The sequence below is a fragment of the Balaenoptera physalus genome (assembly GCF_965194825.1).
Source record: "Balaenoptera physalus genome assembly, chromosome: 13".
NCBI lineage: Eukaryota > Metazoa > Chordata > Mammalia > Artiodactyla > Balaenopteridae > Balaenoptera > Balaenoptera physalus.
In genome coordinates, this window is record NC_138892.1 from 20,712,847 (window position 1) to 20,739,323 (window position 26,477).

General features: G+C 39.5%; 1 protein-coding gene across 1 annotated transcript in view; it reads right to left on the bottom strand.

Moving 5' to 3' along the window:
* The window catches only part of UTP20 (UTP20 small subunit processome component), a 94,999-nt gene that overhangs the window by 66,425 nt on the left and 2,097 nt on the right, over positions 1 to 26,477 (bottom strand). Inside the window, exons 3-19 of the mRNA XM_082419281.1 lie at positions 24,981 to 25,047; positions 24,727 to 24,859; positions 24,086 to 24,274; positions 20,810 to 20,891; positions 20,004 to 20,141; positions 19,224 to 19,379; positions 18,516 to 18,662; positions 18,297 to 18,431; positions 16,633 to 16,710; positions 14,768 to 14,946; positions 9,025 to 9,180; positions 8,793 to 8,881; positions 6,744 to 6,849; positions 3,257 to 3,407; positions 2,530 to 2,592; positions 1,564 to 1,722; positions 376 to 452 (exon numbers count right to left, since the gene is read on the bottom strand). Of these exons, the coding sequence (XP_082275407.1) occupies positions 376 to 452; positions 1,564 to 1,722; positions 2,530 to 2,592; positions 3,257 to 3,407; positions 6,744 to 6,849; positions 8,793 to 8,881; positions 9,025 to 9,180; positions 14,768 to 14,946; positions 16,633 to 16,710; positions 18,297 to 18,431; positions 18,516 to 18,662; positions 19,224 to 19,379; positions 20,004 to 20,141; positions 20,810 to 20,891; positions 24,086 to 24,274; positions 24,727 to 24,859; positions 24,981 to 25,047 (2,105 nt within the window). The remainder of the gene's footprint in view (positions 1 to 375; positions 453 to 1,563; positions 1,723 to 2,529; positions 2,593 to 3,256; positions 3,408 to 6,743; positions 6,850 to 8,792; positions 8,882 to 9,024; positions 9,181 to 14,767; positions 14,947 to 16,632; positions 16,711 to 18,296; positions 18,432 to 18,515; positions 18,663 to 19,223; positions 19,380 to 20,003; positions 20,142 to 20,809; positions 20,892 to 24,085; positions 24,275 to 24,726; positions 24,860 to 24,980; positions 25,048 to 26,477) is intronic.

The following is a 26,477-nucleotide window of genomic DNA, read 5'->3' on the forward strand; positions in this document are numbered from 1 at the left end:
AATTTTTAAGTTAAAGTTTGGCTCAGTGACTCAATATATATAAATAAAATTATACAATTATTATACAGTAATTATTACTGTAAAAAAAATTCAATAATACAGGTGTATAATATAAATTAAAAAAAGAAAGTTCTCCAAAGTTATTTCAAAGTACAGAGAAACATATATAAAACACCTGAATTGTCAAAAACTTGGCATCAGATAGAATAATTAACATTTACTTTTTCTTCACCTTGTCCCACAAAGGCTTTAAGGTAGCTATAAATACCATACACACCCATTCACTTAAATCACACCCCAGAGTATAATACTGGCTCCATCATCATTCTGCAGTAGTGAAAGCACAACAGCTTCATCCATTTCACCCAGGCTTACCTTATGAGTTCAATAACAGGATCCCAGAGAGCACTGAAGTTAACATATAACATGCCTAACAGATAACGAAGTGGCATCTGCAAGCATAGGAAATTAGTTTAGATCAGCACCAAAATGCAACGATCCTGACTCGGACAACCTGAGGTTTGGAAAGAAGCTTCTGCTTTAAGAAAAAACTTGCAGGTGCCAATCCAAAATTCAGGTACAGTAATTTTCCTCCTCTCCCCAAAATGTCACTCGCTATTTAATAGAGAAGAATCACTTAAGCAAACATAGTAGTCAAACTCACTCCAGATGTTCACGAATAAAGGATATATTTGAATAAACAGATTTGACTCACGATTAAATTCACTCCTAACAAATACTGCCATCACCTGACAAGACAAAACTTGAATGGTAATCAGTAAAGCACAGGTGCCAAAGAACCCAGCAAAGCACTATGTGAATGGCAGCTGAGGCTTTATAAGCAGATGTGTGAGTTCTCAAAACTAGGCATTAAAAGAGTTCAGCTCAGAGGGTCTGAAGTTTTCACAGTTGCCTTTTGGAATGACAGTCACTGTTACTCGCATCCCCGTGCGCTCAGGAAACATCATGTAAAGTGGTAGTTCTATTATTATTTGGGGGTGGGGTGCTTGTGTCTACTTTAGCAGCAGAGCCCTTTTCCAAATGAAACATAACACAGGACGCTAATATACAGAAGAGGTTAAGAACAGAACTGCTCTGCTTGAGAGGGGAATGCCTCCACTGGGCCTTCTTCCCAAAGGGATAGTGATGTATCCTCAAGGGTCATGGACGGAAAATCCCTGATACAAAAGGTAGAGGGCTGACGTCCTGCAGCAGTGAACAAATCTGGAGAAGAGTATCAGGCTGTCAACTTGACCTTGTTCCTCCTGCTGCCACCTACTACCTACCCTCACATACTACACACATACTCAGGAGAAGGGAGGATAGTAAATTATTTCTACTGTTGAAAAGGCTGCAGAGCCATTTAACTCAAAGCATTGAACAGAACTGGGTATTTACTTAGTTTTAAATTCTTTTTTTATAATTCTTGCTTTTAAAAATTCTTTCTCTCTCTTTTTTTTTTTTGGTGACTATTTAGTATGCTTCTTTTTTTTCAAATGCCAGCTAAACAGATCTTAAAGTATAAACTGAGTTAAAAAAAAACCCCAAAAACACTGTTTTTACCTCCTGTAACGGCCCATCAGGGACTGCAGTCTGTACCACATCATGTCTTAGTTTTCTCAAATGAAGAAGCTTCTCTCTGTAATCATTCACAGTTGCTGGCACAAGTTCTGCCTGGCGTAATGTAGCAAAGACAGACTGACGCTCTGAGAGCCCATCATCCTGAACAACCAGAGGAAACCAGGAGGCAGGTCAGTATTTTGATTTTCCATAAAGAACATTAAATGTGAACAGAAGTCTAAAAAAGAAAAACTGGCATATATTAATGTTTTAAATTAAATAAGTAACACATTTTTTGAGTAAATGATTCATTCTTCCTCACATCATTTACTTTTTGGTAGATAATTTAGGTCTAGTATCTAGCATAGACATGACAAGTTAAAAACAGGACAGTAATTCTCAAAATCTCTCAAGTTGATTGGCAATATTTGTTGAAATAAAGAAAATATATATATACTTTCACTGCACAATTCTACTTCTAAGTAGAAGTAATTTCTACTTCTGGAAGTAGTCATTTGCGTTATTGAAATGTTTCCCTGAACAAAGATATCTGTGTAAGGATGTTCACGGCAGTATTATTAGAAATGCTGAAAAACTACCAACAACCCACCTAAGCGTCCATCAAGAGGGAACTGGTTAAATACAATATTTTAAACTGTGGGGCACTATTCAAACTTCAAAAGAAACAAGGTAGGGCTAGAGGTACAGATATGGAAAAACTTGCATGACACCATTTGTTTGAATTATGTGTATATATACAAAAAGTCTGAAAGAATAGTCACCAACTAACTGTGGATTTTCAGTGGTGGCCTTGATGAGGGGATGGGGATAAGAATTGCAAAAAATTGTTTTCAAACTTTGTGATAGTTATTTACACGGTATTTGAATTTTCTGCAAAATTATCATTTTGGAAAACAATACGTCAAGTTACATTTTTTAAAAGTTACCCAAAATGAACAGTTAAAATACCTCCATTAATTCCGGAAGCCGAACCTCAAAGTGGCTTAGGATCCTTATTGTCAAAAGCCGAATCTAGAGAAATTAAAAGGCATGTTTCAAACTCCAACATTTAAACATAAGAAACTGACTAAGAGTCAGTGAGACCTAAGTTTCATGGAATTATGAAAGATATACCACTTGTCAGAGTAATACATGTTTATTCTATTCCTTATTTCATGTTCAACACCAACCAACACCTTATTCAAATGGTACTTGGAACAATTAATGACCAGACTAGACTGAGAAGATAAGGTTGCTCATAAAACCGTGTTGCTTCTTTGAACTATGACACTATAAGCATCTCTGTAAATAAGCGCAAAGAATCTGATTAAGCTTACAATTCCACTGAAATTAATGATTTTTATTTCTAAATAACATGTTCAGGTATTTCTATACACCTGAATGAGCAGTAGAATCACCTACAGAGCTTTGAAAAATCATGCAGATACGTCACTTCCACCCTATGCCTGCAGAATCAGAATTTGGGGGTGTGGGGACCCAGAATTTATATTTTTAGTAAGCGCCCCAATTAATCCTGCTGCCAGCAGTTTGTAGGTCAGTATTTAGGAATCACTGCTTTAAATAGAAACCACCCCAAAGCAGCATTTTCTGATTAAGGAGCTCTGACAACCACTGGCAATACACGTATAGAAAACAAAAGATGAGAGGCAGAGAACACACCACAAAACCGTAGTACCTTGGATATGCCAGTTGAAATGTTTGCTCGTAACTTGGGAAATAATTCCATTAAAGCTTCCTCTGAAAGTGGCCCCCTGCAGCCACATAAGGATAATCTCTGATAATAGAGATCAGCCAACAGCAACACAGACGGCTCCAAAGGAAACGCTCTGCAATGAGATATTTATTAGACCCCAACTGTACCATACACCATAGAGAACTTAGGCTATACTAGAAACCACAGAAAATTATCACTGATGAAGGAAACGTAAGAGGGAACAGGTGAAAGTTTTACGTGGACATTTAGCATCACTTGAGACATGAAGAATCTGAGGTCCAGCAACAGTGAGCCACACACTCAAGGACAGACACACAGCCAGAGGCAGAGGCAGGATTATAATATGGTATTTTGACTGAAGTCAAATGCTGTCTTTTCAATCCACATACTCACAAGTGACAGTGACATAGGGGGGATATATAATATTCACTGAGTGTTTTCCATGTGCTGGATAGTGAGCTATGAGGGAAGCAGTACGGAGTAGGGGGCCGGCACGTCAGCTCCGGGGTAGGGCAGCCCAGGCTTGAAGCCAGCCCATCATCGTCACCATCCATGTAACCCTGGACAAGCCACTTAACCACTACGTGCTGTCCTCCAACAAATATTTACTGAGCATCTACCACGTGCCAGTGACTTTTCTAGATACTGGCTAGAGCAGGAAACCAAGGGATAAGTCCCTATCCTCCTGGAGCTTATATTCTAATAGGGGAAGGTCACCCACAAATAAACAATAAATAATAAGTATGACAGTGACGAGGACAATGAAGAAAAGTGAATCAGGAAAAGGAGGCTGGACTGAGAGACTGGTGCGGGGGGAGAGGGGGAGAGGGCGAGGGGGTGAAGAGGAGTGCTGTTTGACATGGGGGTGGTCACGGAAGGCAGAGACTGAAGGAAGTCAAGAAGTGAGCCAAAAGGCATCTGGAAGAAAAGCATTCCTGGCAGAGGGAGCGGCGATGCCAAGTCCCAGACAGGTGTGCTTGCCTATGTGAGGAGAATTGAGGAGACCAGTCCAGCTGGAACTGAGTGAACAAGGAGGAGTGGCCGGGGATGAGGTCAGAGGCCAGGGCCTAGATTACACGGAGCCCTGAGGAACATGATGAGGACTGCGGGTTTTACCCCGAGTAGGCTGGGTACCACGAGAGCAGGGTTTCTCAGCAGTGGCTCTGCTCACGCAGGCCAGGGGACTCTTTGTGGTGAGGCTGTCCAGTGCACAGCAGGGCGCTCCCACCACACTCCAGTAGCAGCCCCCAGCTGTGATGACCAAAAACGTCTCCAGAATGGCCCCTGGTTGAAAATGACTATTTCGGAGGGTTGTTGGCAAAAGAGCGACATGTTCTCTTTCACGGAAAAGAATCATCCTTGTTGTTGGGTACAAAACAGACAGCAGCAGGGCAAGGATGGAGGCAAGGAAACTCGTTAGGAGGCTACTACAGTCATCCAGATGAGAGATGGCGGTCGAGACCAGGGTGGCAGCGGGTGCTGAGCAGCTGGGGTCCTGGATTTATTTAAGAACTCGAGTTCCCCCTTCTACAATGTTAACAGTACCTATACCTCAGGGAGTTGTTGTGAGGATTACAATAATAATGTAATAATAATGTACGGAAAGTACTCACAAGAGTGACCGGCACGTAATAAAAATACAATAAATGCAATTTGTGTATTGTTATTACTGCACGCACAGTCTAATTCAACCTCCACGAGGGAAGTACTGCTACTCCCTTTTGAGAGAGAATAGAGTTGAGATTAACTTACTCTAGGCCATCTAGCTAGTAAGTGATGAAGACAAGGTTCAAATCCAGGTTGTCTTGGCTGTGAAACCTCTGGCGTAACCAGTAGCTAGCGCAGCACCCAGCACAGAGGCCTCCATCTACAACTTTCACAAATGAAAACTTGCACGGCCACCCTCCAAGCCGATTCGCTCCTATTAGAGGTTTCTGGGCCTCCTAGGTTAAAAGCACCTGCCCGGGAGGCCAGCTGGCCTTCCATAGGGGACAGACAAATCCCACTCTGTTATGCGTGCTTTTCTGTTTCAAAACCTCCACAGATGCCTTAAATTGTTCCCACCAAAGAATACAGTGTGAGAAGTTTAAACAGAATGATTTTTTAAAATAAAAAAGGGAACACATACGGAATACGGTAAGTAGGATGACAACAAAGAAAAACTCCTCCTTAAAAAAATTTAAAGCAATTCAATTAACAATAGAGAGACAGTAGCCTTGCCCAGATTGGGGAATGTACAGAGATTCTGGATTACTGCACTAAGTCTCCTAACTGGTCTCCTTTATCCTCCTTCAGTCTCTTCTCGATATAGCAGCTTGAGTGATCCTACTTTGGCCTACGTCACTCTCCTGCCAAAAACACCTCCTGTGGCTTCCCCTTTCACTCGCAGTAAAAGCCAAGGCCCTACAATGGCCAAAGTCAAACACTGCCTGCCACCACGCCCCCCATATCCTCCTCTCCTACTACCCTCTCCTCACTCCACTCAGCTACAATAGTTCCTTGCTGCTCAAGCAAGGCACCCACACAGAGCCTCGGCACTCACATCTTCCCTGGGTTTGGGACAGAGTGCCCCAGGTCACAGATATCCCATCCCCAGGGCTTACTCCCTTGCTGCTTCTGGGTTTCTGCTCAAATGTCTCCTTGGTGAGGCCTTCCCTAGTTAAACTGCTATTTGTCTCCCGACTCCAGACTCTCCCTGTCCCGACTTTACTACTGTCTAACATGCCATATGTTTTACTTGTTTATTTTGTTTAGTATATCTTCTTGCTAGTGTGTTAGCTCCATGAAGGCAGGGAATTGTGTGTTTCATTTACTGTGTCTCCCAGTGCCAAGAATAGGGCCTGGTACATGAGAAAAGCAATGAATACTTATTGAATGAAGTAAATGAGCAAATCTGTTGTTAAAAGCATGTAAATAAAACGGACTAGACTCCAGAAACAGAAGCAAACTACTTTACAAGATTTTTAAAACGCCTGACCTTTAGAAAGGGTGCTATGCCGAGCAATGAATGGCTCCCAGTAACGGCCCTGTGCTATGACCCAAACCAAAATAAACTTAAAAAAACCAAAAACTGGATTGTTTTGGTATGTAGTAAAAGGACCACAGGAAAGTTTTCTGAAGTGCTAAGTGTGTCAAGCTGAGAAACACTGTGAAAGAAGCAGAAATGTGTATGTTGGAGCCACGGTGCAATGTCATGTGACCAGCATTATACACCCACTTCACTCTGCAGCACTAATTTACATACACAGTAAAATACCCTTTCACAAAGATGAATCTGTATTTAAAGACTGTATCTAAAAATGTTCTTATTTTAACTGGAGGATTTAAATCAATAATAAATTTCCTACGGGAATACAACTCAGGTAAAAAATAGATCCAAGATTTTGCCAACACAGAAGTCTTTATATTTCATTCATTATTAAGCTGAATGTAAGATATGTTTACTCACAATACTAAATTCTTCACACGTTCCACAGAAACCAGATGAAGAAGTTCAGAAGATTCTTCCAAACTTAGCAGAGTATTTACAGCTTGACAAAGAACAAATAAGTTTCCTTAAGGCAGAAAAACAGGAGAAACCACATTATTTCTTTGACACAATAACTATAGACATCTCATTTTATCTACCACTTGGTATTTATACAGAGTTCTTAAAGTGAATCTGTGCCTTCTAAAGGATTATCTGTCAAATGTCAGAATATAACAGAAAGGAACTGAAAAGAGGTTCCAAGTCTTATATTTTAACTTTAAGAGAAAAATATATTCAGAAATAGAGAATAAAAATGTATGTTCCCTTCAACTGAGATGAGGAGAAAATTCAATGGTTCTACCAACTGGTATTATCAAAATTAGAACTTTTGAGAATAGACTTAGACTTTTCAGAAGCTAAGAAATTATCTTTGTGTAAAACTCTTGTTGATTTTATGATTCCAATTTATAAGAAATCACATATCCAATGGCTACTACCTATAATTGACTCAATTTATATTAACTAGGTAATCATTTAATCCTAGACCAGAGGTTGGCAAACTATGGCCCACAAGTCAGATCTTGCGGGTAGTCTGTTTTTATATGGTCGGCAAACTAAGAATGCTTTTCACATTTTTAAAGGGTTGTTTAAAACAACAAACAAACAAACAGAATATGCCACAAAGACTGAAGACTGAATGTGGCCCACAAAAGCTAAAATATTTACTGTATTGTCCTTTACACAAATATTTTGCCAGCACCTGCTCTAGTTAGAAAAGGGCTATCCAACAGAACTTCCTTTCTGCAGTGGTAGAAAGGCTCTATACTTCTGCCAGATGTACTCACAATCCAATTAGGTAGCCACTAGCCACATGTGGCTACTGAGCACTGGAAATGGGGCAGGTCTACTTTATTCTCTAACATGTCTGCTTAGTATCTAACACAGAACCTAGCAATTAATATTTAAATGAATGACTACTATACACGTGTTAGGAAAAAAAATACCATGCTAGAATAAAATACCTACTATTATTTGTTTATTTTTGTAGCAAAATTTTTTTTATTAATCTTATTTTGATCAAAATACCTACTTTTAAATTGCTATTCTCAGCTAGTTGGGGGAGATGGACAAGTATACAATAGGAAATGGTGTTTGGGGCAGGGCAGTCTAATTCTGCCTGGATGAGTCATGAAGACCTTTCTAGAGGTACTGTGTCTGAGCTGAGTTTTTTTTTTTAATTTTATTTATTTATTTTTGGCCGCGTTGGGTCTTTGTTGCTGCGCGCGGGCTTTCTCTAGTTGCAGCGAGAGGGGGCTACTCTCTGTTGTCGTGCGCGGGCTTCTCACTGTGATGGCTTCTCTTGTTGCGGAGCACGGGCTCTAGGTATGCGGGCTTCAGTAGTTGTGGCACGTGGGCTCTAGAGCACAGGCTCAGTAGTTGTGACGCATGGGCTTAGTTGCTCCGCGGCACGTGGGATCTTCCTGGACCAGGGCTCAAACCCGTGTCCCCTGCATTGGCAGGCAGATTCTTAACCACTGCACCACCAGGGAAGCCCTGAGCTGAGTTTTGAAAGCTAAGTACGAGTTCAACAAATGATGAAAAACCTAGAAAGGACTCCAGTCAGAAGGGACACATGTGCAATGGTAGCCAGAGGGACATACAAGAAAGTGTCTTGCTCTAGGTAAGCAAATGCCTGGAGCACAAGTGTATACCAGGGCTAGACTGGGCGTGGAAGACAGGAACAAGACACAAGCTGGGACTCAAAGTTGAGTCTGATTTCTTTGACCATGGCAGCCTTCTACTACTTCACCTTTGGACTCAGCAAATGTTCAAGCTGTCCTGACTTTGTCACCACATTATGAGGTACAAGGGTAACGCCTCCATCTCAGCCTCTTTTTTCCCTATTTACATACAGGGGGTTCTGCCAGAACACAACGGCAGTACTATTCTCTGGTATCCATGTGTTTACAGTTACTCTGGGTGTGCCAGAAAAGACAGACAAGAGAACAAATGGTGATTGTAACTGACCTTTTCCAAAGCTCCCTCTGTCAACAGTCATGAAGAGTGACTCTATGAAGCAGGTGACTAGGGGTATCACCTTCTCTTTCTCCAGGGGTCTGTCCAAGAAGTGGGGAGAAAAAGGGAAATGCTCAAACTAGCATTCAATGGCTTTTTCATGAAATGACAAAAAATGGCTAATAAATGTTTTCATCAGCTTGCTAAAACACCTTTCACAATTAAACACAGTTGATTTTCTCACCTAATATGAGGTAACACGACAAGGGCCGCCCAAGACCATGAAAGGTAAGTAGTCTCTTTATTTGGGGGTAACTGAATTATAGATAAAAGATGATCTAATACTGAGATCTGTTCCTTTCCTCCCTTGGATCTGGTCTTCTTCTGCCTTATATTGGATCTAAAGGAAGAAAACATAAACAAATATTTAAAATAAGAGAGGATATAATCGCTCTTGCCCTCTGAAGTTTGAAATAAAATTGGTTCCTTTCCATGCATGGAGCATTAGCGGGAAGGAAGAAACTGGTGGTGACAGTTGAATACAAATAACTAAACAAAAGTGACTCATTACTGATTTTTCAGTGACAGACTTTTTCAACCCCATTGGTTCTACTTTCTTCTATTTTCTATTTTAATTTGCTTCATAACTTAAGCAACTCTCTTCCAGTTTTAGGTATTATTTCTGAATTTTGTGCTGATGGACATGTGTTTAAGAACTGGAGAGGTAATTTATTGGCATGAACTGACTTCCTCCATCCCCCCTTTCCTTTCTGACATGAATTTTACTGCTTCACAAATGTGTAGAATGATGTTGCAAAGGAAACACAGTGAATTTGACAAATGTCGCTAAAATGATTATGACTTAGAAGTAACTTTTGGACTTCCCTGGAGGTCCAGTGGTTAAGACTCCACTCTTCCATTGTAGGGAGCACGGGTTCGATCCCTGGTTGGGGAACTAAGATCCCGCATGCCATGCGGCCAAAAAAAAAGCAAGCAAGAAGTAACTTTCTCTGAGGCTTTAATCTGATAAGTGGTTACTCAACACTATTTTCTAATATGACATTCAGTTTTAGGTATCTGTTAACTTTGGCAGTATTCTTGTTTGCCTCTATTTTTGCCAATGAAGTGTACCTCAGTCCTATTTAAAAGACAGAAATCCAGTGGCAAGAAAAGTCACAGAAACAATAAGTAAATTGATCTGTTTTTATAATTAATTCTCCATGTCCAGTTTGGTTAACTTATTATGGAATAGAAGTAGAGTATCAGGTTTTTATTCCTATAACTTTTTATCATTAAAGTTAACCAAAAAAGTTGCATTCTCTTTTGTTTCATACTTATCAGGATACTGAATGCTTGGAAATTATGAGAGATAACTAAGTTAACTTTACTGGTAATTTCTAAAAGTCACTATACCTTGATATACTGTCTTTCTAGTATTAACCACGACTCAATAATCGGCAAAAATCTTACAAATAAAATATTGAGATGCTTTATAGAGATGAGTCATTAGTTGCCATGTCATTCCCCTGCTTCATCACACCTGCCAATGAGCTCCTCCAATAAAATCCATACTCACCTCATCCTGTAAGGCCTTGGGTGATCTGACCCTCTCCTCCTTCACTCACTTCCTCTCATTCCACTCTCCTCCTTACTCAATGCTCTTTATCCACACAGGCTTTCCTTTTGTTCCTCAAACATACTGGGCTTATTCCCATCCCAGAGCCTTTGCAGGAACGCTTCCCTCTGCCTGGAAAGCCTTTCACCCAGCCTTTCTTTGCCAGGTTGGATCCTTCTACCATACAATCGGACCAAAGGTCCTCTTTCTAGACAGGAGTAGTGCTGCCTCTCTATCTACTCTGTCTCAAAGCCCTGTTTTATTTTTCTTTTTATCACTATCTAAAATTAACTTGTTTGTTTATCTGCCTCACATGCCTGTCCCCCCAAGACTGTCATCTCCCCCAAAGAAGAAACCTTTTTCTTTTTCATTATTATATCCCAGTGCCTAGAACAGTGTCTGATACAATAAATATCTGTCAAATGACAGAATAAATTTATCTTCTCAAGAGTCTTTTCACATCTATTATCCCTTTTTTTTTTTTTTTAAATTTATTTATTTATTTTTGGCTGTGTTTGGTCTTTGTTTCTGTGCGAGGGCCCTCCCCGGTGGCGGCAAGCGGGGGCCACTCTTCATCGCGGTGCGCGGGCCTCTCATTATCGCGGCCTCTCTTGTTTCGGAGCACAGGCTCCAGATGCGCAGGCACTAGTTGTGGCTCGCGGGCCCAGTTGCTCCGCGGCACGTGGGATCCTCCCAGACCAGGGCTCGAACCCGCGTCCCCTGCACTGGCAGGCAGACTCTCAACCACTGCGCCACCAGGGAAGCCCCTATTATCTCCTTTTATTCTCACAATAAATCTGTGAGATGAGTGGATGGAGTGTGATCAGGAATCTTCAGACACAGATGACCATTCACGTCTTATTCTATGGGGTAATGGAGGTTTTCTTAGAGAAAGAAACACAGAACCTGTGGCACTCGCCTTAAGTTAATATGCTTCCATTTATTAGGAATGATAAGGGAACTGGTTTCCTGATCTATAATTTCTAGAGGCACACCCACCCAACTATTTGAAAAACAGTAAGCAGAATCCTCTCAAATATTTATATAAACTTTGTTTCGACTTCCAAAGAGTATGTACTGTTTTTAATGAAATTGAGAAAGTAATCCATAGACCTTTTAACAATTCAAACAATGCAAAGGTTTATAATCTAAAAGCTAATAGTCACTTCTTTCTTCTCTTTACCATCCTCTTGTCATAAGCAAAGGTAACAGTGTTGTGTCTCTTTAGGGAGTTGTCAATTCTCCCCAAATTGACCTACAGATTTAATGCAATTCAAAACAAAATCCCAGCAAGGTTTTTTTTTTTTTTGTAGACATAGACAAGTTTCTTCTAAAATTTATACAAAAGGGCAAAGGACCAGGAATAGATGAAACAATCTTGAAAAAGAAGAATACAGTGAAAAGATTTTTTTTTAAGATTTCCAGATGTGTTTTATGCTATAGTAACAAGATTGTGGCGTTAGAGGAGGACAGACACATAGATCAATGAAACAGAATAGAGAGCCAGAAACAGTCCCACACATTTATGCCCAGCTGATTTTTGACACAAAAGCAAAAGCAGTTCAGTGAGGAAGAACAGCCTTTTCAACAAATGTTGCCAGAGCAGTGGACATTCAGAGGCAAAAAAGGAAACTTGACCTAAACTTCACACCTTATATAAAAATTAACTCAAAATGGATCATGGACTTAAATATAAAACATAAAATGATAAAACTTCAAAAAATAGGAGAAAATACTTGGGACCTATAGTTAGGCAAATAGTTCTTAGACTTGACATCAAAAGCATTATCCATAAAAGGAAAAGTTGATACATTGGACCTCATCAAAATTTAAAACTCTGATCAGTGGGACTTCCCTGGTGGCTCAGCAGATAAGACTCTGAGCTCCCAATTCAGGGGGCCCGGGTTCAATCCCTAGTCAGGGAACTAGATCCCACAAGCATGCGGCAACTAAGAGTTCGCATGCCACAACTAAGGAGCCCAAGTGCTGCAACTAAGGAGCTGGCGAGCCTCAACTAAGGAGCCCATCTGCTGCAACTAAGACCTGGAGCAACCAAATAAATAAATACTAAAACAAACAAACAAACAAAAAAACTCTGATCAGTGAAAAATCTTGTTAAGCAAAGGAAGACAAGCTACAGACTGGGAGAAAATATTTGCACCATCAAGAAGCAGACAAAAGGACTTGTATTAGAATATATAAAGCACTCTCAAAACTCAACAGCAAAGAAACAATCAAATTAGAAAATGGGCCAAGGAAATGAACAGATATTTCACTAAAGACGATATGCAGATGGCAAATAAGCACATGAAAAGATGTTCAACATCCTTAGCCGTTAGGGAAATGCAAATTAAAACCACAGTGAGATAGATATCACTATATCCTATCAGACTGGCAAAAACAAAAAACAGTGAAAATAACAAATGCTGGTGAGAATGCAGAGAAACTGGATCACTCATACTGCTGCTGGGAACGTAAAATGGCACAGTCACTCTGGAAAACCATTTGGCAGTTTCTTATAAAACTGAACATGAAAAATAAAACAAAGCAACAGACAAAACTACAACAACAACAACAAAAAACTGAGAAACAAAACCAAAAACCCTAAAACTGAACATGCCCTTACCCTATAACCCAGTAAGTCCACTTTGGGGCATTTATCTCAGAGAAATGGAAAGCTGGGTACATGAATGTTTATAACAGCTTTATTCATAATAGCCAAAAACTAGGAATGAACTAGTTATTCCTTTTAACAAGTGAATGTTTAAACAGACTGCTACATCCATTACCATGGAATACTACTCAGGAATAGCACACCAAGATGCTCAACGTAAAGAGGAATGGATTACTGACGCACACAACAACTTACATGGGTCTCAAGGGAATTGTGTTGAGTGAAAAAGCCAATCTCAAAAGCTGTACTGCATAATTTATATAATATTCTTGAAATGACAAAATTGTAAAAATGGAGAATAAGATTAGTGGTTGCCAGGAGTTAGGGATGGAGTGGGGAGTGGCAGGGTGAGTGTGGCTATTAAAAAGTAGCACGAGAGATCCTTGCAGTGATGGTATAGCTCTGTATCTTGACTTTGGTGGTGGTTGTGAATAGACATGAGATAAAATTGCACAGAACTATATATCCATATACATACAAACACAGAGATGAGTGATGTAAAACTGGTAAATCTGAATAAGGTTGGTGGATTGTACCAATGTCAATTTTCTGGTTGTGATACTGCACTAAGCTTTTGTATTAGGTTAGCCAAAAAGTTCATTCAGGTTTTTCCATAACATCGTGCAGAAAAACCCAAACGAACTTTTTGGCCAAACCAAATAAGATGTTGCCACCGGGGGAAATTAAGTGAAAGGTATATGGAAACTCTCTGTCCTATTTCTTATAACCACACGTGAATATACAATTGTTTTAAAATAAAAGGTTAAGAAAATTAATAGTGACCTCTTTCTTTCACTTACCATCCTCTTGAAGTTAAATAACCTGTTTCTGTATCCTTTCACATGTGTTCCTATGCTTACATATACTTTTGGTTTTAACTTTGCAAAAGGGGATCATGTGCTCTTCTACAACTTGGTTTATTTATTTTTTTAAATTTATCTATCTATTTTTGGCTGCATTGGGTCTTTGTTGCCGTGCGTGGGCTTTCTCTAGCTGCAGCAAGTGGGGGCTACTCTTCATTGTGGTGCGCAGGCTTCTCTTGTTGCAGAGCATGGGCTCTAGGCATGCGGGCTTCAGTAGTTGTGGCTCGCGGACTCTAGAGAGCAGGCTCAGTAGTTGTGGTGCACGGGCTTAGTTGTTCTGCGGCACGTGGGATCTTCCCAGACCAGGGCTCAAACCCGTGTCCCCTGCATTGGCAAGCAGATTCTTAACCACTGTGCCACCAGGGAAGTCCTACAACTTGCTTTTTTCACATAACAATGTATCACGGACATCTTTCCAGTTAATACATGTAGATCTTCAGTTTTTACAGTATTCTGAATGCATTATTTTTTTTTTTTAAATGAAAGCTTCTTTATTTATTTATTTTTGGCTGCGTTGGGTCTTCGATTCTGTGCGAGGGCTTTCTCTAGTTGCGGCAAGCGGGGGCCACTCTTCATCGCGGTGCACGGGCCTCTCACTATTGTGGCCTCTCTTGTTGCGGAGCACAGGCTCCAGACGCGCAGGCTCAGTAGTTGTGGCTCACGGGCCTAGTTGCTCCGCGGCATGTGGGATCCTCCCAGACCGGGGCTCGAACCCGCGTCCCCTGCATCGGCAGGCAGACTCTCAACCACAGCGCCACCAGGGAAGCCCCTGAATGCATTATTTTTAAATGGGTAATCCTACCAAGAATACAGGGAATAAAGACTTAGAACTTACCCCACTGTCTGTTCTGAGAAAAGCAGAGGGTACTTCTCAATCGCCATGGAGCCAGTGGTGGGAGGTGCTGCTTTGTTCAGAATGAGTTTGGCCAAAATGGCCAGAGCTTCATCTTTGACTGCAGCGTCATCAGTCAGGAAGCAATTTTCAATATACAAGAGAAAGCTGGGTAGAAAAAGCTAAAAATAAGAAAGAAAATCACACTTATTAACAACAGATATAAATTTCAGAACACCTAATGAAGAGAAGATTCTAACACTTCCACAGAGAAAAAAAAGAGACCATAAATAAAGGCTCAGGAATCGTAATGACATCAGACCTCTGCAAAGGAACAGTGGAGGCCAGAAGACAATGGAGCAATGCCTGAAAAACTGAGGGAAAATGACAGAATCTAGAATGCTGTACCCAGCATACTGGTGATGTAGTTTGAGGAGAGAATAAAGACACTTACAGATGCACTAAATCTCAAAATTTTATTTCCATTCACCCTTTCTCAGGAACCTCTGGAGAATGTGTTTCATCAAAATAAGAGAGGAAACTACAATAAGAGAAAGACACGGGACCCAGGAAACAGGAGAGAGGCAAGTCCTAGTATGACATCTGTGCAATGGGCAGAGAAAGCAACCTGTTCAGACTTGAATGGCTCTAGGAGGAATGTCTCCAAAAAAGAAAAACAAAGAGTTGCCAAATGATCTGCCAAATGATTCTATGATGCTGTTGGCAGACTCACCAGCAATTTCAAGTTTTGAAAGAATGAGGCAATTGGTAACTTCAGGAAAAACGAAAGGGTATACAAAAAAGGAAATGTAATTATAAAATACTCCTTGATTATAGGGATTAAGTATTTGATGAATATGAATTCAACCAAAATTTATGATGTAAATCTGTTGAGAAGATGAGAAGTGTAAAAGAACTAGAAATCCACCTACCCAGGAGGAAGCCTACAGATGAGGACTAAAACTAATGAGTCAAGGAAAATCAGTACGTTCAGATGATTTAAAAATATAAAGTAAATACTAGAAAAAAATAGCTAAAAATCATTAGATGTGCTTGTTCCTGGTGAGGAAGATGGGAGTGGGAATCAAGTGAGTGCCTTTTAGCCCCGTGCAACCTTTTAAACAACATACATAGAGTACTCTGATAAAAATAAGTTTTTAAAAAAAGACCACAGGGAACAGGGGAGATGGAAAAGATGCAGCTGCTAAGAAAACCAGAGAGAAATAAAGAGCCCTCACTGGGCAGGAAGGAACAGGGCTAGGACATGTATAAAGAAGTGTTTTTCTGAGACAGATGAAAATATGTATTATTAAAGACTAAAGGGAAAAATGAGAGAAGAGATACAGAGATTTCCATGAAGTATATTGTAGAATCACCAGTTAGAAGGAGTGGCAAATGTTTGATGAGGGTGAGGGGCAAGGATAAAATAAACTCAGGATTTGATGAGAAAGATTTCTACCTCATTCTATCAGGTAGCAATTCATTCTGTAGGAATGAAATGAATTCATAACTCTCCTCCTATGCAAACTGTTTCAGACACTATTTTCTATGCTTCAAATTCACAGTTTAAGTTCCTTAAGCCATTTTTTTTTCAAATTTATCACATGGTTCTATAACTTCCTAAAAGATTATTAAAAAAACAAATTGGTTACCTAGTATCATTTAAAATGCTTAGCATGTGGAATAAAGTTTCACATATGACCTAGAACTGGAATATAATTACTTTAAAAAAAAATACATGAACTAAAACATCAAATACTTATTCTGTTCCTTTCAAAAAGCAAACAAAATCACAGGAGTTTTAAATTGATTATTTTATCGTGACAGATTTAAAACAAAACAAATCCAAGACTTAATATCTCACTCACCTGCTCAAACTGCTTCATAGCAAACATGACTTCCGAAAAACCCAAAATTAAGCATCTTTCAAATCTGCTCTCAAAAATCTGTGGACCACAGGCAAAGAATAGTAATGTGAATACAAAGAGAGTACTTTCCCATTCCTGAAAATAAAAATATCTGAAACCTTCAAGGTCCTCTAACTTGCAAGCAGGAAATGTGGGATGCTTGATACAAGTTAAAATAGTCATGGAAGGCAAAAAGCACTGGATTGTTGAATTTGCCACTGTGCAGATGGACACACCAGGTGTGAGACACAGGCACTGGGCCTTCCTCCTCGGGAAAGAAGCTACTAGAGTAAAGGTATGGTGGGCACACTTCAACCAGTATTCTAAGTGCTCGGCCTTCTCCAAAGGGACTTACTTACAAATGCGAAGGGTACTGTGTTTCTAGTGATTACCCAGGGCTTTGCCTAAGAGCTGCTCCATTCTTTCCCAGCTACAGAGAATTACAAAAGGGCAAGTAGCACGACTTTACACCTTCCTCTAAACTTTATACTGTTGCACTACATGAAGCTAGGAAGAACCTAACTGATCTATTTTCAATTCCACTTCCCTCCAATTTATCTTCTAAACTCACTAAAATGCCAATCTCATTAAATCATTTCCCTGCTTAACATTTTTCCAGGGCCCTCCACTACTTGGAGGATAAAATCCAACCTAACTTTTCAAAGCCAAGCAAAGCCTTGATGATATACATCACACTTCATGTGTCCATGTGCCCAGCAACATAGATTTTTGAACACATTTTTGCCATTCTCTCTCCTAGAGTTTTTAACACCTTCTCTGACTGGCAGACTGCTATTTAACCTTCAAGGACTATCCAAAATATTAGTCCTTTGAAAAGCTTTCTCTGTCCCTCAACCCCAGACAGAATTAACCTTTATGTTTCGACGTGACATAAATAGATTGATTCAACAGATTTTAACTACATACTCCCAGGGCCCCACTTCCCTAACAATAAAAAATCACAGGCAGGACTTCCCTGGTGGTGTAGTGGTTAAGAATCCGCCTGCCAATGCAGGGGACGTGGGTTCGAGCCCTGGTCTGGGAAGATCCCAAGTGCCACAGAGCAACTAAGCCCGTGAGCCACAACTACTGAGCCTGAGCTCTAGAGCCCGTGAGCCACAACTACTGAGCCTGTGTGCCACAACTACTGAAGCTCGCGTGCCTAGAGCCCGTGCTCCGCAACGAGAAGCCACCGCAATGAGAAGCCCGCGCACCGCAACAAAGAGTAGCCCCCGCTCGCCATAACTAGAGAAAGCCTGCGTGCCGTAACGAAGACCCAATGCAGCCAAAAATAAAAATTAATTAATTAATTAATTTAAAAAAAAATCACAGGCAAAAATAAATAAATAAATAAAATAAAAGTGTCCACTCTACAATATCTAGTCCATAGCCTGAACTTGGTTAAGTAAATATTTGTTTGGTGAATACCTGCTGAACAGATTTAGCTTTTATCACATTTTGTTTTGCTTATTTCCATTAGAGCACGAGATTCACATCTCCTTAACAAGATTATAAATTCCCTGAAGACAGAGCCTTTGCCAAGCTTCATTTGTATTCCCCAGAAGGCTTACTCAACGCTAAACATAGTATTAACTACTCAGTTAATATTTGCAAAAGTAAATTACTTTTTCTATGGTTTCTTTGATGAGGGTCCCTGGCAAGGAAACATTTTCACCTAGGATCAAAGCAGAAATTACATCCAAGAGGGTCTCCCGGCAAGATGTGGAGAGATGGGCTATTTGTAATGTTTGAGACAATACCTGTAAAATAAAAGGAAAAACAATGCACACTTAGCAATCAGCTTCTAATGAATAGGCTCTAAGCAAATTAAGTTGGGAACTCACTTTACAAACATCAACAGGTTTGGTTATCTTTGATCCATTTCCATGTTTTACAAGTATCAGATATGTTTCTAACAACCTTTTAAACTGTTCAGAACTTTCCCCACAGTTAGTCTTGGTTACTTTTGTATGTAGATCCAGGAGTGATTCCTGCAAATGAAGAATTTATAAGAAAGAATAACTACCAAAGATGAAACTCATCTGTTAACTTAATAATGAAAATATTGTGTGAAGCAGTTCAAATTTTCACATTCTTTTTCTGTGAAAGAAAAAGATACATTTACTAGGAGTCACTAATGATAACCGCTAGCATTTCTGAATGCACTGTTGTAAAGTTCTTTACAAGTATTTCCTCATAATCCTCACTGGCAGGGAATACTATTATCCCCATTTCCCAGATGAAAAAACTGAGGACCAGAGACTTAAATTTTCCCAAGTCACACTAGCAGTAAGTGACAAAGCTAGGATTCAAACAGAGACCTCTGGCTCCAAAGCCTGTGCTCTTAACCACTATGCTCTACTGCATCTCAAGATATCAAAGCAAGTAAAAATAGTACAGGGGAGAGAGGGAAGGAAAATCCTAGTAAGTGCATAAAAATATGATGACAACAATTATAAAATACAATCTCCAGGAGTGATCTGCTAAATTAAGAACAACAATCAACTCTTAGATTCCTAATTACACACAAATACTTAAAAATCAGAACTCACTTGCAAACATTCAAAAAATATACCAAAATGTTCCTTGTAGATGTAGAACGCTGTGGATTTGACCATGTTTTTGAGGGTTTCTCCAACTAAAATCCATGGAAGTTGAGTTTCTGTTTCAGTAACTGGTCCTAGCTTTTGCAAAATTAGCTTCACTGCCTGTGGGAATCCAAGAATCATGAAAATGAACATGCACACTCTTATTCTCAAGTATTACATTGGTATTTCCCTCTCTGATTACTCCCCACTCTGCTCAAGCTACCTTAAAATCTGATCCAGGATAATCAAGGATATGGCAGCTCTGGTGGTTAACTATGTGTCCCAAAAGAATTTCCAAACTAGGATGGGGAATTTTATCACACAATACCCCCCCCCGCCCCCCATCGATCAATTTATGTCACCTTCTAGCATCCAGGATGAAGAAGAGAGCAGTGATTTTTAAAATTTTTTGATTGACTGATTGATTTTTTGGCCGTGCTGTACAGCACGTGAGATCTTAGTTCCCCAACCAGGGATTAAACCCGTGGCCCCTGCAGTGAAGCGCAGTGTCTTAACCACTGGACCACCAGGGAAGTCCCGAGCAGTGATTTCTTTTTAAATGAAAAATACCTAATGACCCAGGGCCTACAGTAGGTAAGCATTGTTTTTAAAGCCCTAACGCGCCCCATTGAATGTTTTCTATTTATTCTAGGCAATCCTCTCTCCAGGTCGTCTGTGTAAATCTTATCTATTTTCTTTTAATCCCTTTCACATAGATTCAAGGAACTCCTCCCAGTTATTTACCGTCTCTGTACAGGAGTGAAACATATTTCTAACTCCTTTGCACATTTCAAAGAGCAACTGTCCAACTCCTTCTACTTTTGCCGGATGTTCATCAAGATCAAGAAACATTAAATTGAAAAGTGCATTTTTATCAGAAACCTAAAACACAAAATACAAACGGAAAACTGTATTTACAACATAAACATATCCTAATGAATAATTATTACTTGCTATTCTAAAGATTCATATTTAAACGTAATTAGGATAAAAATTCTAAAAGGAATAGTGACACTTGCAATGATTTCAAACTGCTGCAAGAGTATATTATCACTTGTAACGTCACACAAAAGAGTGATTAATTCATTGGTATAATATGAAGGTATGTAGCAAGAAAAACTACATAAGGCAACATTCTATCTTTTAAAGTAAATAGTATACTTATATTTTATGAGTATAAAAGAAATCTAATAGCAATGTTTTTGTTTTATTACAAAAACTCTATTAAAAACAAAGACAAATGACACTATACAATCAGTTCCTTCCAGGAAATTTTTATAAAAATTTCTGTTAATCTCACTGTTCATGCATAGACTGACCTGAATTAGAGAATATATATATACAGTAAGTAAGAATAAAAGAGTGACCCCTATTATTTCACATTAGTGAGCAAAAACCAACTTATGGTGAGATAAACTCAAAACAGTAACAGGTTTCTCTTTATATAAAAAATATTAGTCCATAATAACTATATTATAAAAGATATCTGCTTCCGTTCATCAGATTCTTGAGGATTAATGAGCAATAAACACATAAATGATCAAACTAACCTTTCTCATCAAAAAAGTAAAGCTTTCAGCAGCAAAATTTCTTATATGTAGTTTTCTATGAGCCAGGAGTGTACTATACATGCTATAAATGAGAAAATAAGACATGTTTAATTAATCATCATTTTAATAAAGATGTACTACATGTTAACTATATGCCCAACACTGTGCAAGGTATGCAAGAAAGATGTAGCAGGTATAATAACATAAGCAGTTTAAAATCTCATTCGATTACCACGACACCCACATGTCAAACAGAAGACTGAAGGTCATAGACATTAAGAATCCTAGGATTGGTGGCACTGGTTTTATAGGAAAGACTATGAAAAGTTGAAACTTGTAGTGATCCCTGAACGACAGGAAGAATACAGGTGGGGACTGGAGTGCATATTACCAGAGATCAAAGCAAGAGCAAACACGGGGTGGGCAGAAGTGATCACAGTCGAGGGATAACAGAGAGGGACTTCCCTGGTGGTGCAGTGGTTAAGAATCCACCTGCCAATGCAGGGGACACGGGTTCGAGCCCTGGTCCGGGAAGATCCCACATGCCGCAGAGCAACTAAGCCCATGTGCTGCACTCTAGAGCCCACAAGCCACAACTACTGAGCCCGCATGCCACAACTATTCAGACCTGCACCTAGAGCCCGTGCTCTGCAACAAGAGAAGCACCGCAAGGAGAAGCCCAGGCACCACAATGAAGAGCAGCCCCCGCTCGCCACAACTAGAGAAAGCTCGTGCGCGGCAACGAAGACCCAACGCAGGCAAAAATAAATAAATAAATAAATAAATTTTTTTAAAAAAGAGAGATATCAGAGAGGCTGGTCTGTCTAAAGGAAGAAGGATGATATGGGTGGGGAAGGCAGCTCCAGATAAAGCTGCTCAAGTCAACAGGTGGCTTTGAACACTAAGCAAAGGAGTGGGGACTCTAGCTTACATTTAAGTAAGCACTTACTATGTTACTTCATCTAATCAGCACAACGACTCTGTGGGGTAGGAACTATTATCCCCATCCTACAGATAACGAAATAGGGGCAGAAAGGCTATGCAATATATTCAAGGTCATACAGCCATGCAGCTATAACTAAATAATGACTCATATAATCACATTGTTTCAACTGGTCTCCCAAATGGAAGAAGAGCATGGAATATATCTCTCGTATTTCTGCCATATTCCCAGCACCTAATTGTTCCTTGGTCATGGCAGGTACTAATAAGTGTTGGCTGAATAAGAAATGAATAGCTTCAGAAAGAGAAATTGGGCGCCAGTATAGGGTGATATAAAGGAAGAAAGAAGAGGCTGGCAGTCCAACTAGGAAGTTACTCAAGTCATAAAAGCTTGGGCAAACAAGGGCATGAAAGAGGGCCAGTGGCAGATGGAAATGACAATGGAGGAACCCAAGAGACATTTCAAGAGTCCCCGCAATGAAACCAAAGACCTTACAGTATCCACAAGGCCCTTTATGGTCAGGCCCCCTACTACCACATCTCTGACATCGCCTGATTACTCTCCCCCTGTACACGCTGCTGCACCACCTGGGCTTCCTCGCTGTTCCTCGCTCATGCCAGCCCCATGCCCAAGATGTTCTCCCCCTGATAAAATGCAAACTTCATGAGAAGAGGGATTTTTATCTGGTTTATTTGTGAGTGCATCTCAAGCCAGATACACAGTGTACAATAAATAGTCACTGAATTGAGTACGTGAATAGCAGAATCAAGAAGATGTGAAGACCCTGAAGACAACTGGGTCAAAGATGCCTCTAAGTGGCCAAATCTCAGTGATGGGAAGAATGATGGTATCACCGTTCGAAACTGGGCGACCAAACAAAGCCTGGCATTGAGTACATATTTACTGAACATACAAATGAATGAGAAGAGCTGGCTTGAACAGGAATGTGCAGACTTTGATTTCAACAACAGTCAAGTGAAAATATCCAGGCTGTGGAAGATGTCATACTGAAAGCAAATAAATTTATAACTGGAGAGCCTGACTCAGGAGATATAAAAGTAACAGCAGAAGTCATGAAACCAAATAAACTATATATCCCCCAAGATCTTGCTGGTCTTTAATGAAGTAATCTCGGTTTCTAATACGTTCTACCAAAATCTTCATAGAGAACTAGTAAAGGTCAGAAAAATATTTCTTTCTCATTCCGTGTTTAAAGGAGGGTAGAGTGAAGGGAGGTGGTACAAAAACAAAATCGACAGTCCTATCCCATATCCATATTTATACTGGATTGGGGTAAAAGGTTAATCTTACGTGTTCCTGTGGCAATTGAAGTATGTAGAAGTAATCAGGACACCAAGTAGAAAATTCCATTAAGTCCCAGATTGAAATAGATTACAAACAATCTTTGCCTTACTTTAAACAAAAAGCTGGTACAGAATTCATTCTCTTTCCCTGTCCACACTTACTTACAAATACTGAGTGTCTCTTTTGGCTTAATCAGTATTTTAGGGGCTAGGAAAATGCAAATATTTAAGATGGGGTTCTTGAAGAGTTCATAGGTTTATAGAGGACACCATTACATTAGAACAAACGATTATAACAGAAGTTGTGTGACATAAGTGGTATAGAATGCCAGACGTGTTCAGAGTACAAACCTCTGACTTCTGGACAAGGTGCCCGGGCATGTATGTGGAAGCTATGGATTCAAGTCAGGCTTTGATGGTGGGGGGTTTGATTTCAATAGCTGGAGATAAGAGAAGGTCAGGTCAATGCAGACTGATGGAACAGACTATGGACCACTTTGGCTGGAGAACCAACTTTTTATAAGAAAATAATTAGAGACTGAGCTGGAAAGGAAGTTTGGCGTCAGACTGAAGACAGGGAAAAGGCAAGTAAAGAACATATTAATTAAAGTTAGGTAGCCATGTCAGCAGGTGCCAGTGACAGGTATTATGCATGTTTTCATTAAATACAGATGGGAGTCAGAAAGTCTCTGCTGGTTGTCAGTATCAATAAAAACTGCCCTTGACCAAAAAATTAAAAATTAAAAACTTAAATGCTAAAAAATATCATTGTAGAAGAGGATCATTCTACTTAGGGGATTCAAGCACACAGTTGTTTCCACAGAGGCAATCTTGACTATTCGACATATGTGTATCGCTTTTGCTTTCAAAACTGATGCAGATGGGGAGCAGAACTGACTGCAAATGGGCATGAGAAATCTCTTCGAGATGATGGAAGTGTTCTTAAACTGCATTGTGGTGATGGTTGCATAACTTTATAAATTTACTAAACAGCACTGAAAAACCCATGTGAGAGAGAGAAAAGGTCACCTGTATATATTGGACATGTCCTTCACCATTAGTCTCCACAGGTATTTGTACAGATAGGACAGCGAGGTGAAAGCCCATTCTAACAACTCTGTGTCCTGAGTCTCCAGGATTGAAGTGATAGTCAGGAAAAAATCCTGAAAATGGGGATAGAAGTCCATCTGCAGATCTCGTGCCAACTGTACAACTAAACTGGATGAAAAAAATAAGGAGAGGTAACTGATTCTGATACATGTAGATCAAAAACCAAATACTACAAATCTGTTTCACAAATGATAACCTATCACCTATGATGAAAGGATTAATTAAAGCTACTAAACCAAGTCTCAAGAAAGGTATAAAATTTTTCACGTTTTAAGAGTTGAGCAAAGAAATCAGGCTAGAGCTTGTACCTTCCATCACAAGTTATAGTCAATCATTCCTATAGTGTCAGAGAAAAATCAGGTTCTTGTAAAAGTATAAAAAGCAAAAAAGTATACCTCTAAGATTCTGCTTTACAGTAATGTACTAATATTTTCATCTAACACAAAAAGGTAAATTCTTGTTTCTAAATCACAAACACCAGATCTAAAGCATATGTAGCTATAAAACAACCTTTATTAAAATTCAGATAAATGTTGCCTTTCTTTCAACATGCTACTTACTCCAAAAGGGGTTGATAGGCATAACTGTTCTTGACTTGCAGGTGAGTCTTCAAACTCTGAACTATCTCATTTTGATGATAGACTAGCTGATTGAAAGACTGGCATTTGTTAATAACTTCTTTGTAAAATTTCCCTGGGTGGAGGGGGGGAAAAAAAGAATAAGTTCTGCTTTTCCATCACACCAATATTTAGCTGTTTTGACCATATATAGTACAAATGATGGGTGAATAAAATAGAAACAAAATAGAAAATACCAAAGTGCTCCGTAAGGTTCAGTTCTCTCCACTTCAGTAGACCCTCAAAAAAGTAGGTTTCAACTTCCTGCCAAGATTAAAGCAGTCCATTAATCAGACAACTCAAAGAAAAACTATAATCAAAGTAAATAAGAATAATGATATATTAATACCGTAAGACAGTGATGATAGTCAAGAGTTGAAAAACTCCTCTTAGTTTTTTTTTAAACAGGGCATTAACTAACACACCTAAAGAAGCAATCAGGTGTAAAATATGGGCAGAAGATTTAAAACTATGTAATAGTCACACTAAAAAAAAATTTTTTTTCTGATTTTCACAATTTTAGGCCAAGAAAAATGTTGACTCTTACAGTTCTTTCATTCTGCTTTTGGAAATATGAATTGCTACGACCTTATAGAGACATAATCTGGCATTTCTATTAAAATTAAAAACACGTGGGCTTCCCTGGTAGCGCAGTGGTTGAGAATCTGCCTGCTAATGCAGGGGACACGGGTTCAAGCCCTGGTCTGGGAAGATCCCACATGCCGCGGAGCAACTGGGCCCGTGAGCCACAATTACTGAGCCTGCGCGTCTGGAGCCTGTGCTCCGCAACAAGAGAGGCCACGATAGTGAGAGGCCCGCGCACGGCGATGAAGAGTGGCCCCTGCTTGCCGCAACTAGAGAAAGCCCTCGCACAGAAACGAAGACCCAACGCAGCCAAAAATAAGTAAATAAATAAAAATTTTGAAAAAAAAAAAATTAAAAACACGTATGTCCTTTGATCCAGCAATTCCCTTTTTGGAGATATCTCTTATAAAATTTGTAAATATACAAGTATAAAGACATTCATTCAGCTTTACTGTAGTGGCGGGGGGGAAACATAAAAAAGCCTAAATATCCAACAAAAGGAAAATGGTTGGTATACATATTATGGTCTGTATATAATAAGGTATATTATGTGGCTATTAAAAAGAATTATATCTATTATTAAATTAGAAGGATGTTGACAGTATACTTTCAAAGTGAGAAAAGCAAGTTTCATAGTGAAGTATATGGTAGGAACCAATTTTTCTTTAAAAAAAAAAAAAGACCTCTATAAGTGTTTGCACACATTTATACGAGAGAAAAGTTCTTACTTAGATGACTACCAAATCATCACAACTGGTTACCCTGACTCCAGAGCAACTGGTTGTTCTTTCCTCCACATTAAAGCCAGAGAGATCTAAAATTTACAACTGATCATGTCACACATTCCCCTGCCTTATAATCCTAGAATGACTTCCCATAGTTTCAGGATAAATCCAAACTTAGCTTGACATATGAAGCCCTTCATGGTCCTTGATTATCTCTTCAGCTTTATCTCTCACCAGCTACCCCCTTCGCCCATCTGCAGTCACCATCAACATAAACAAACCTCCCACATGCAATTATAAGCATACTGAAATGCTTTGGAGTTTCTTGAATGTGACATGCCCTCTTTAGCCTCTGTTCCTTTATAAAGGCTTCTTCCTCAGCCT